General features: G+C 45.5%; 1 protein-coding gene across 1 annotated transcript in view; it reads right to left on the bottom strand.

Annotated features, from left to right (window-relative positions):
• The window catches only part of LOC144598778 (uncharacterized), a 121,314-nt gene that overhangs the window by 46,357 nt on the left and 62,647 nt on the right, over positions 1-12,310 (bottom strand). The window contains exons 7-8 of the mRNA XM_078409181.1: positions 8,077-8,166; positions 1,482-1,520 (exon numbers count right to left, since the gene is read on the bottom strand). Of these exons, the coding sequence (XP_078265307.1) occupies positions 1,482-1,520; positions 8,077-8,166 (129 nt within the window). The remainder of the gene's footprint in view (positions 1-1,481; positions 1,521-8,076; positions 8,167-12,310) is intronic.

The raw sequence follows: 12,310 nt of genomic DNA, 5'->3' as shown, positions 1-12,310 counted from the left end.
AAAATGGCTCCACATCGAGGCCTGTTTCTTCAACTCAAATATTTTTTATTGCCATGATGACTGGAAATAAGGGGAGTGTCAAAAGAAAAGAAAATTACGGCTGCCTGGTTCTCAAGCAGCTTTGCCGGATTTGGGAAAGGGGGTTAGAGAGTATAAATAATGATCTTTATGCTATTTAGGGAAAATCTTGTGGAGAATTAAGGTGGAATTAAGATTAGGTAGCAATAACTGAGGAGCACACAGATTTTTGGTTTTAATATTAACGCCCATCATTCAATGCATCTGAACAATGATGCGACAAAATGGAGGAAGTGAAGTTGCAATGTGGGATTCCTAGCTTCAAATGCACACGGGTGTCCAGCCAAGAACACATTAGATGTCACCAGGGACATATTAAAAATAGACAGGCAAAACAGGGTGCTGTGAGAAAACCAGTTTGATTCTTGAAAGTTCACATTGACGATAATATCAAATGGAGGGGAAGCAATTTGATAAATTTTGATAGGTTATTGAAAGTGTCCCAGAGCAGGACAACGGTCTAAGGAAAGTGTGCGGCTGGCACAATGGCGCAGAGGTAGAGTTGCTGCCCCACAGCACCAGAGACCTGGGTTCGATAAGGGTGCTGTCTGTACGGATTTTGTATATTCTACTTGTGACTGCGTGGGTTTTCTCCGGGTGCTCCAGTTTCTTCCCACACTCCAAAGATGTACAGATTTGTAGGTTAATTGGCTTCTATAAATTATAAATTGTTCCTCGTGAGTAGGATACTGCTAGTGTACGGGGTAATCGATAGTCGGTGTGGACTCGGTAGGTCGAAGGGCCTGTTTCCATGCTGTATCTCTAAAGTCTAAAGTAAGGTCTACAGAAACTGGCTTAATTCATTTTCCTTCTCCACTCGGCAACAAATGTACAACACATACAGACCAGTGTCATAACATATGCTTTACAGTAAATTCTTGGGAGTTTTTTTAATTACATTTTACGGAAGCAAAACTTTTGAGATCTTGAGAACATTCACCATTTTTAATATGTGATATAAAAATACTCCCTGCTCAAAGCCTTATTCAAGAACATTTTGAGGGGAAAGCAACAGAATGGAAGCATATAACATTTACACATCGGATTTAAGTGATGACGAGTTCTACCTAAAATGAATAAAGCTACATTTGTTCAATATAGGTGAGTACATTAAAAAGAGTAACTCAGTAGATCAAACAGCATCCCTGGAGAACATGGAATTCAGGTCTGGATCCTTCTGCAATTCAAAGAAAGGACCTGACCCGAAACATCACCTACCTATGCATGTTCTCTCGGGATGCTACCTGACCTGCTGAATTACTCCAGCACTTCATGTTGTTTTTTTTGTAAACCAGCATCTGCAGATCCTTGATTCTACATCTATAACGAGAGTACATTAAGATGGCTATCCCAAGTTAAAGATTGGGAGAAAAGAAATTGTTAATGACTTGAAGTTTACTTACATGCCAAATCTCCAGACAACATGTTCGTCTGTAATCCAACTGGAAAGAAAGATGCATTCTTTAAATAATAAAGAGCAGCTGAAACCATTACAATCACTGATAATTAGATAACAATAAATGCAAGGTGCAGAACAGTTGTACTTTTGTTACTTTTACGTGCTTCAATGAAAACAAACAATTCACCTTTTTTTCTGAAAACCTATTAACAACACTATCAATTGATTCCATAATACTGACGTCATTTACAGCTAAAGAATTAATAAACATGACATTGTTATCATCTATTCAAAAAATATGATTACAGAATTTACTCTATAAAGAGAAGGAAATAGCTTCAACGGAAACAATTGTACATACTGAACATTTTATCAGACTTTAAATCTGAATCCTTACTCTTTATTTAGCCACGTGAAGACAGCATATGCGACATCATCAAAAACAAGGATATACAATATAAATATACAATGAACAGAAATCTAAGGTACTGAGAATAGATAGATGTAATAAATATTAATAGAAAAACCATGGGTGAAATGTGTTTGGTATAATTTTATTGATAAGCATAGCTGAAAATGACAAAAGAAAAACATATCCATGTATCTCCAAAACAGATACCCATGTATCTCCATTGTCAAGTTAATTCATAAAAATCAATTTTCAATGTCCAAATATCTTGGTGTTAGAATTCAAAACTAAACATCATGTGACATGATAGATTAATTTAGCAATACCACTTCTCCATGTCACAATATTATCAATGCGGCACGGTAGCGCAGCGGTAGAGTTGCTGCTTTACAGCGAATGCAGCGCCGGAGACTCAGGTTCGATCCTGACTACGGGTGCTGCACTGTAAGGAGTTTGTACGTTCTCCCCGTGACCTGCGTGGGTTTTCTCCGAGATCTTCGGTTTCCTCCCACACTCCAAAGACGTACAGGTGTGTAGGTTAATTGGCTGGGTAAATGTAAAAATTGTCCCTAGTGGGTGTAGGATAGTGTTAATGTATGGGGATCGCTGGGCGGCACGGACTTGGTGGGCCGAAAAGGCCTGTTTCCGGCTGTATATATATGATATGATATGATATGTGACCAAAAGACAACCAAATCTTGCTCCATTTCGGATCAACATCTCTATTTTTTGGAATCTAACCCTCGGCCAAAGGGAAATATTTGCCTTCAGACTGGTGGATTTAGAATGCCAAGGTACAGTTTGAACTGCCTAAGCAAATTGCAGATCTGATTCTGGTATATGCTTTAGAATTAAATTACTTTTTTAAAGTATTCTTTCAAAATGGGAATAATACTTGGAAATGCATCTAAAAGAATTCAGCATAATTTGTTCAAACAATACTGAAGCTTTATGTTTAGGATACTTCTTACAATAATATCAAAGCACTGAAGAAATAAAGGTTCACCACCGATGTTCCGGCAACTGATGGTCAGGCACCTCCTTTAAACTAAACAAAATTATGAGAGCGCAGTTGAAATCACCCCCCGGAAGTGCCCCCGAAAATGAGGGGCCTTGGTCAGGCGATGTGGCCAGTCTCAATCTCTTCGGGACTTCCTCAGCCGATCGGCGGGTCGAATTTGCTCGCTGTGGCCAGGGCTCTGGAACTCCAGCCCGGCTGGAGCCGGCAAATCCATTCCCATAGCCAAATTTCAAAGCCAACTTTGTGGGCAGGTATCTCGGAGCCCTATGCAGATCTTTTCGGTACTGTTCCGACTCCTCTTGGAGGCCGTGATCTCTGTTGGTTTGGCAAAATGGATAATCCAGAAAGGCTCTGGAACCAAGGGTGCCAGGGATAACGACATGGTGGCGCAGCAGTAGAATGCCAGAGACCTGGGTTCGATCCTGACTACGAGTGCTTGTCTGTATGGAGTTTGTACATTCTCCCCATGACCTGGGAAGCTCGGTTTCCTCCCAAATTCCAAAGACGTAAAGGTTTGTTGGCTAATTGGCTTGGTATAAATGTAAATTGTGGCTAGTATGTGTAGGATAGTGTTGGTGTCGCTGGTCGGTGCGGACTTGGTGAGCCGAAGGACCTGTTTCTGCGTTGTATCTCTAAACTAAACTAAAAAATTGGTGGTGGACCTGTACTACTAAACTAAAGCTGTGAAATTCTCTACTCCACTGGCAGGATTGGTGAACTGATATCAGGGCCTTTCTGCCACACCAACATCCTCATTACCAAGACTCTAATCACATACAACCTGCCACACTGGGAAGGCTACAGCATTCACATGCCTGACACCAGATTCCTTAAGATCTCCATGCTGTGTCATAGCAACAGATTTCCAAGAGGACAAAGAAACCGTTTCAAGCACATTCTTAAAGTCTCCTTGAAAAAAAAACGTAACAACCTTGCTAACCAGGCCTCTGACACCATCTTGTTCATCAAGGGCAGAGTCCATAGTTTCTCAAAAGTCACAGAATGGAACCGAAAACAGGTTACCCTTAAACCTGAGCAATTGCTGGAGGAAGAGATAGCAAGAACAGCAACCAACTTACATTAGCAATGTCCCTAAACAGCAAAGGGACTTTCTACTATCACATCATCTAGTAGTATGTTGATCTAGGTTATTTGCATACAACAGGCATAGCAGTAGAGTTGCTGCCATGAGGCACCAGAGATTGGAGTTCAATTCTGACTTGGGGTGCTGTCTGTATGGAGTTTGTACCTTCTCCCTGTAACCATGTGGGTTTTTTCCGCGTGCTCCGGTTTCCTCCCACACTCCAAAGACGTGCAGATTTGTATGTTAATTGACTTCTGTAGATTGTCCCTAGTGTGTAGGATACAACTAATATATGGGTGATTACCGGTCGCCGTGGACGGTTGTCTGAAGGGGCTGTTTCCATGCTGTATCTCTAAACTAAACACCAGCATTTACCCAACAAGTAAGTAAACTGCCCAAATCCATGATATTGACAAAACCTCAATATTTTTGCTCAATAAAATGTCCCTTCCTGGCCCTGTGTCAACTGGCATTGTTAAATGTCCCATTTTTATTTAAATTTGCCAGAATCACCCATGTTGCGTGATTATGAAAAAATCCTAAGGTCCATACATCTAGTGCCACATCTCTAACTTCACTGCATTCTTCAAAATCTTGAATACGTTGTTCTCTCCCAGAACTCTATACCTTTCCTTCCGTCTGTTTTCTCCATTGCTACTCCACAGAAATGTTCCCATTGTCACTAGTGACTTTCTATATGACTGCAATGGCTTATAGATAATTCTTGCCTTTCTCAAGTTATCTGCAGATTCTGACATGGTTGATCATACATTAGTTCCTCCCATAATTGTCATTAAGTATCCAGTTAAGTGAGGCTATCCATTCAGGGTATACTAGCAGTTTAGGCAGCTAGCAATGGTATCACATGTAAGAATTCATGAACAAAAGAGGAATGAGGCTTTAAGATGCTAAGTAAACACTAAGTAGGACCCAGAAAAATAATTCATATGATTCAAGATAATAAATCATGATATTTGTGATTCTGGTCAGACTGGACTGGATAGGACCATGGATGCTGTCTATACAGAGTTTGTACGTTCTCCCTGCTGTGCCGTGTGGGTTTTCTCCGGGAGCTCTGATTTCCTCCCACATTCCAATGATGTGAAGGTTTGTAGACTGCCCCTAGTTTGTAGGATAGAGCTAGTGTACGGGTGATTGTTGGTTGGTGCGGACTCAGTCGGCCGCAAGGCCTGTTTCCACGCTGTATCTCTAATCTAAACACTGCTGAAATAAAATCAAGATTATTAAAAAAAAGTCACTGCCAAACTGAATTTCACTCATTTAAAAAATTATATGTTGGCAAGTATGGATCCAGATTTCATTATTTGATTACAACTGTGACTATTCTTAATAGCTAAAAACAATATTTTAGACAAAACATTCCCCCCCCCCCCCAAGCTTTTTGGTAGCCCCTCTTCTTTTTACAAAGGGCATATTTGGATAATCTTGCCCATCTTCCAAGGTAGAGGGAATCATAAAGGGTAAAGGTAAACAGATTCAGAAGTGAATGTGACCACACAAAGACACAAGTAATTACTTTTCATCACCAGAACGAATATGTTCAGGATTAATGGATTTCAAAAATATTTATAAATTGAAGAGATCCAAAGTATTTTTTTTTTTAAAAGTCAAGTTTAGATTACATATCATCTTAACTGGCTGGTGAAGAATGCTGAACTGGTGTAACCATATTTTATTGTAACATTTCTGAAGCAAAGGTAATAATACATTATTTGTTGGAGGTGTGACCATCCCATCATTTGATTGCAAAACACTCACCTCATCGAGCCGACAAAAAGCATGATTAAGAAACACATTCAAAATGTCTCATACAATTCTGATCCATTAATTTTACAAAACAATTATCATCTAATGCCTGTGCTGTAATTCGCACACCCATCCATGATCACGCGTTGTATTCAAATGAGGAGCACTTACCAAATTAGTTTGTAGTGTCCCTCATCACAAAAACATTCATGCAGATCTTTAAGGGGATCTACAGTGCCCTCCATAATGTTTGGGAGAAAGACCCATCATTTATTTTTTTGCCTCTGTACTCCACAAATTAAGATTTGTAATAGAAATAATCACATGTGGTTAAAGTGTACATTGTCAGATTTTAATAAAGGCCATTTTTATACATTTTGGTTTTACCATGTAGAAATTACAGTAGTGTTTATACATAGTCCCCCCATTTCAGGGCACCATAATGTTTGGGACACAGCAATGTCATGTAAATGAAAGTAGTCATGTTTCGTATTTTGTTGTATATTCTTTGCATGCAATGACTGCTTGAAGTCTGTGATTCATGGACATCACCAGTTGCTGGGTGTCTTCTTTGGTGATGCTCTGCCATGATGCTCTGCCATGATGCTCTGCCATGGTATGGCAGCCATCTTTAGTCCCATAATGGCTTCCTTGACTTTCATTGGCACAACTTTGGTCCTCATGTTGATAAACAGCAATAAAAGTTTCCAATGGTGATGAAAAGACTGGAGGAAAGACTAGGTGCTGAGAGCTCTCTTATACCTGCATTAAGGAGGCAATTAAACACACCTGAGCAATTACAAACACCTGTGAAGCCATGTGTCCCACACATCATGGTGCCCTGAAATGGCGGAACTATGTATAAACACCGCTGTAATTTCTACATGATGAAACCAAAATGTATAAAAATATCCTTTAATAAAATCTGACAATGTGCACTTTAACCACATGTGATTTTTTCTATTACAAATCTCAAATTGTGGAGTACAGAGGCAAATAAATAAATGATGGGTCTTTGTCTCAACATTATGGAGGGCACTGTATTCTTTCCCTAGTATGCTTTTACTCTTAATATATCTGAAGAATCTCTTAGCATTTTCCTTTACCTTGCCTGCCATATCCACCATCCCCTCTTTCCCTCCTGATTCCCTTCTTAAATGTATTCCTATACTCACGGAGGGATTCTCTTGATCCCGACTACTTGAATCAGACATTTGCCTCTTTTTTCCTCAGCAGACCCTCAATATCTCTCATCAAAAACTTTCCCATAACCTGCCAGCCTTGTCATTCACCTTAACAGGAACAAGTTGCCCTTTATTCTTGCTATCTCACTTTTAACAGCCTCCCACTTGCCTGCCATCACTCTCCCTGCAAACAAACTCTGCCAAGCAACCACTGCAAATTCCCGTCAATGCCTCCAAAATCAGCCTTGCCCCCATTTTTGGACCTTAGCTTGTGGGCCTATCCTATCCTTCCCCATAACTACTTTAAAACTAATTGAATTATTGTTACTGGTCCCAAAGTGCTCTCCCAATGACACTTCAGTTACTTGCCCTTCATCAGTCCCCAATGAAGTCAGATATTGGCCACCTCAGTCAACTCAGACCCCACAGAATCAGAGTGGAAGTAAATCACGTTTAATCCCACAGCGAAAGAAAGAGATGACAAAAATAACCTTCTGGTGTCAGGATTCTGCATGCAAATGTTTGCTCCAGATTTGTGCTCTGCAATGCTTTGTTTTTGAAGGCAAAGAAATAAAAGTCTTCACTCTTCATTATGATTTAGATGTGTGTTCTTTGCATTGTACTGTACCCAGAAACTGCAGAAATCTTCTTTTTTTCCCCATTCTCTATCTTTCAGACATCTTACTGTGGCTTTACTTTTATTTCCACCACTCAAACTGATTTGAATTGCTGTGCATGGAACATTTTTATTATGTATTCCAATATCATAGTATGTGCATTATGGTAACTGTTATCATAGAGAATTCACTGTAGATCTATGAAACCACAAACACAATATGCTTCACTAACTTCATTAGGGGAAATGAGGAGTGGGTAAATGCATCAAACAAAAACATATATAATCTGCCTCCTCTGAACTAACAAAAATATTGCTTTAAAGAAAGATATTATGCAGATATGCACTTTTTAACATATGATTTCCTTTTTACTGCATCCTCAATTATGATAAATTTACAGTTTAAAATATGACCCAATCTCTGAAACTATCTTTTTGGGGAATTAATTTGTTTTTCTTTTGCAAAACAAAAGACTGTTGACGACTTCCAGGTAGAATTCAGAAAATCAGATCCTTACCACCATGCTCCAGCGGGGCCATAGTAATCTCCAAAGAGTGGAAGACAAGATAGAAAGAAAGGCACGCCCCAGGCAGCAACATAATACACACTGTAAGAGATAATGCAAGATAAATAAAACATAAGTCATGCTTATTCCTGAACAAAGAAACTAAAATGAAATACATTTTAAAGCATAAAACATTTAGTCACCATAATTGTGGAAACACTATTCCACTACATTTAAAAAATCTTGCCTGAGGAATGCTGGATACAGGAAGCAGGAAACCCGATTAATAGCACCTTTAATGATCTGTCAACGACTGTCCCCATTATTTTGGAGTTATAGATTAACCCAGTGCTTTTTTTTGTTATGGTACACACAGAAAAAAAGTGCAGTGTGTAAAAAAACACAGTATGGTGGACCAGCACCTCAAAGAGGTTTCAAGATTTTCAAATGTTTATGATTACGAAAGATTACTAAAGATTTTTAAAAATATTAATTAAATTAGGTGGTCAGGCTCTTAAACAGTTTAAGCAGCTTATAGGACGATGATCCGCCAAATACACCAAAAATGAGGAACAATATGAGTGCCTGTTTGTTTGCAAGAGAAAACACTGGTTAACCATTTCAAAATCCTACAATTTAAAAAGCAATAATAAATGTGACAAGATTGTATGCTAAAGAGTAAAAATAACTGGCCAAAGACAGAGCTAAATCATCTCACATCAATGATCACATAGAAGATCCACAGACCTCATCAAAAGATTAATAGTAAGGATTGCAGAATATCACTCACCAATGATTGCACAATATTCACTTCCATTCGCAACTCTTTAACAAATGAAACATCTTGACGATGTTTAGTCAAGTATCATTAATAGCACAAAAATGTCAAGCAATGTATAGCTCCATTAATATAGAATCTGTGGCGGCTCCCAAGGGTCGGGCCATACCACTACCGACCCCTCGGCACGGGAATGGACCAGTCCAGGGGGGCGGTCCGGTACTACAGATATAAGGACAAGGATTTGGGCGCGAAGCCATTCCGGCAGACTCGACCCGTCTGATAACCGAGTATTAAACCAAAACGCCCCCAAAATACCTGGCTCCTTGCCTTTATTTCGGGCCTCTACCGACGCGCCACATTGGTGACCTCGACGGTCCATTCATACTAGGATGGACACAAGATCAAAAGCCGACGGTCCGTCCAGCTCGCAGGCCGACCAGGCCCCAGCTGTCGACGCGGTAGGCATCAAGCTCCCGACCTTCTGGACCACCCGGGCTCGTGTTTGGTTTTACCAAGCGGAGGCCCAGTTCCAGCTGCGGGGCATCACTTCGGATGACACCCGTTTCTTCCACCTGGTGGGAGCCCTTGACCAGGACACGGCCGAAGAGGTAACGGAGTTCCTCCAGGACCCACCGGCCCACGATAAGTAAACAGCCCTGAAGGAGCTGCTGCTCCAAACCTACGGGCTAACCCGAATGGAGCGGGCCGAAAGGCCCCTCCACATGCCAGGCCTCGGTGACCGGCGCCCATCTAGCCTCCTGAAGGAGATGGTCGCGTTGCTCGACGGGTACAGACCGTGCCTGATGTTTGAATACACTTACCTGCACCTGCTGCCGGCCGACATTCGCCTGCAGCTCACCGACGCCTCCTTTGCAGACACCCGGGCCCTCGGCAGGCGCGCTGTGGGCGGCGCGCCGTGATGACGTCAGAGTGCTAAACGTCACTCCAGCAGCGCCCGATTTTCTCCGGTCGGGCGGGGGAGCTGTGGAAGGAGTGACAGCTATGCCCCGGAGGCCTGCGAGATTGCCCCCGGTGACCATTGCGGGTCCTGCACCCGCACATGCACCGGCAGTCCCACACCAGCAGGCTCCAGCCAGCACCAGCAGGCGGCACTGGTGTTATTACCACCAGCGCTGGGGTGCTGCAGCCCGACAATGCCGCCAGCCGTGCACGTTCCCTGGAAACGCCGGGGACGGCTGCCAATAGTCCCCGCGGCGGCAGGCCAGATTCACCGCCTCTTCGCCTGGGATCGGCGCTCCGGGGGCCGCTTCCTCGTGGATACCGGGGAGGAGCTGCCCCCTTCGCCGCTGGACATTCGTTCTGGGAAGCGGGGGCCCATCCTCACCGCGGCAAACGGGAGCCACATTCAGACTTATGGCGTCCGCACGGTCCACATCGTTTTCGGCGCCAGTCATTTCACGTGGCAGTTCACGATCGCCGACGTCTCCCAGCCGTTGCTCGGGGCTGACTTTCTGCGGGCTCATTCTCTCCTCGTGGACGTCAGGCAGCAACGCTTGGTCCACTCCGCCACGATGGAGCCCATTGCGCTGCGGCTGAATGAGCCCATTATACGCCCGCTGTCGTCCGTGGACTCCCATTTCGCTCGGGTTCTGGCGGAGTTTCCAGATATTATGGCCCCGCAATTCCGGTCGTCGACCCCCAAGCACGGGGTGTTCCACTATATAACAACTACCGGCCCACCCCTCCACGCACGAGCACGCCGACTCCCGCCTGAGAAGCTATGCCTGGCACGACAGGAGTTCCGCACGATGGAGTCCTTGGGGATCGTCCGCCCTTCCAACAGCCCATGGGCATCCCCACTCCACATGGTCCCCAAGGCAAACGGGGGCTGGAGACCTTGCGGGGATTATCGGCGGCTGAACGTCGCTACCGCCGAGGACCGATACCCCGTGCCCCACATCCAGGACATCAACGCCCATTTGGCTGGGGCCACGATATTCTCGAAGGTGGATCTGGTGCGAGGTTACAACCAGATCCCGGTCCACCCGGAGGATGTGCCCAAGACGGCAATCATCACGCCGTTCGGACTCTGCGAGTTTGTACGGATGCCATTCGGCCTCAAGAACGCCGAGCAGTCATTCCAACGATTAATAAACGGCGTGTGTCGCGGGCTGAATTTCCTGTTTGTCTACCTCGACGACATGTTGGTAGCCAGCCGCTCGCGGCAGGAGCACTGTGCCCACCTCCGGCAGCTCTTTCAGCGGCTGAGCGAGCACGGGTTGGCTATAAACCTCGCCAAGTGCCGCTTTGGCGTGGCCACAATTGACTTTCTCGGCCACCGTGTGTTCTCGCAAGGCGCGGTTCCCCTGCCGGACAAAGTAGACGCCATCCGCCGGTTTCCCCGTCCGTCCTCGGTGCGTGGCCTGCAGGAGTTCGTCGGCATGGTGGCCTTTTATCACCGGTTCCTGCCATCCGCGGCCCACATCATGCGGCCGCTATACAAGCTGCTGGCGGGCAAGCGTAAGAACGTCGTGTGGACCGACGAGGCGGTAACGGCATTTGACGACGTAAAGGAGGCCCTGGCTCGGGCTGTGCTGCTGGTTCAACCACGGGAGGATGCCCCGACAGCCCTTACGGTGGACGCCTCAGAGTTGGCGGTTGGTGCCGTACTGGAGCAACTGACGGACGGGGGTTGGCGCCCCCTGGCCTTCTTCAGCCGGCACCTGAACAACGCCCAGAGGAAGTACAGCGCCTTCGACCACGAGCTCCTCGCCCTGTACCTGCCGTTCGTCACTTCCGCTATTTTCTGGAGGGCCGCCCGTTCACCGCTTACACGGACCACAAGCCGCTCACGTTCGCCCTGGCAAAGGTCTCCGACCCATGGTCTGCCCGACAGCAGCGCCAGTTGGCGTACATCTCTGAATTCACTACCTCCATCCGCTTCATCGAGGGGAAGGAAAACCGGGTGGCTAACGTGTTGTCTCGCCATCAATGCCGTTTTAGAAGTGGCGCCCGGCATTGATTATTCTGCCCTGGCGGAGGCCCAGCTAACGGACGGGGAGATGCCCGCCTACCGGACTGCCATCTCTGGCCTCCGCCTTGAGGATGTTCCCCTCGGCCCCGGAGGAGCGACGATACTGTGCGATTTGTCGGCAGGTCAGCCGCGCCCCATCGTCCCGGCCGCGTGGCGCTGGAGGGTGTTCGACGTGGTCCACGGGCTGGCTCACCCATCCATCCAGGCGACGACCGCACTGGTAGCTGCGCGGTTCATGTGGCATGGTCGGGCGCCACTCCAAGAGATCGGTCTACCCTGCCGACGTTTCGACCACCTGCACGTGGGCATTGTGGGCCCGTTCCCGCCGTCCCGGGGCATCACCCACCTCCTCACGGTGGTGGACCGCTTCACGCGGTGGCCGGAGGCCATACCGCTGGCCGATACCTCAACAGCCACATGCGCTTGTGCGTTGGCCGCGCACTGGATTGCTCGCTTTGGGGTGCCGGTGG

The sequence above is a fragment of the Rhinoraja longicauda genome, chromosome 12 (genome assembly GCF_053455715.1).
Source record: "Rhinoraja longicauda isolate Sanriku21f chromosome 12, sRhiLon1.1, whole genome shotgun sequence".
Taxonomy (NCBI): Eukaryota; Metazoa; Chordata; class Chondrichthyes; order Rajiformes; family Arhynchobatidae; genus Rhinoraja; species Rhinoraja longicauda.
This window is presented reverse-complemented; position numbering and strand designations above follow the sequence as displayed.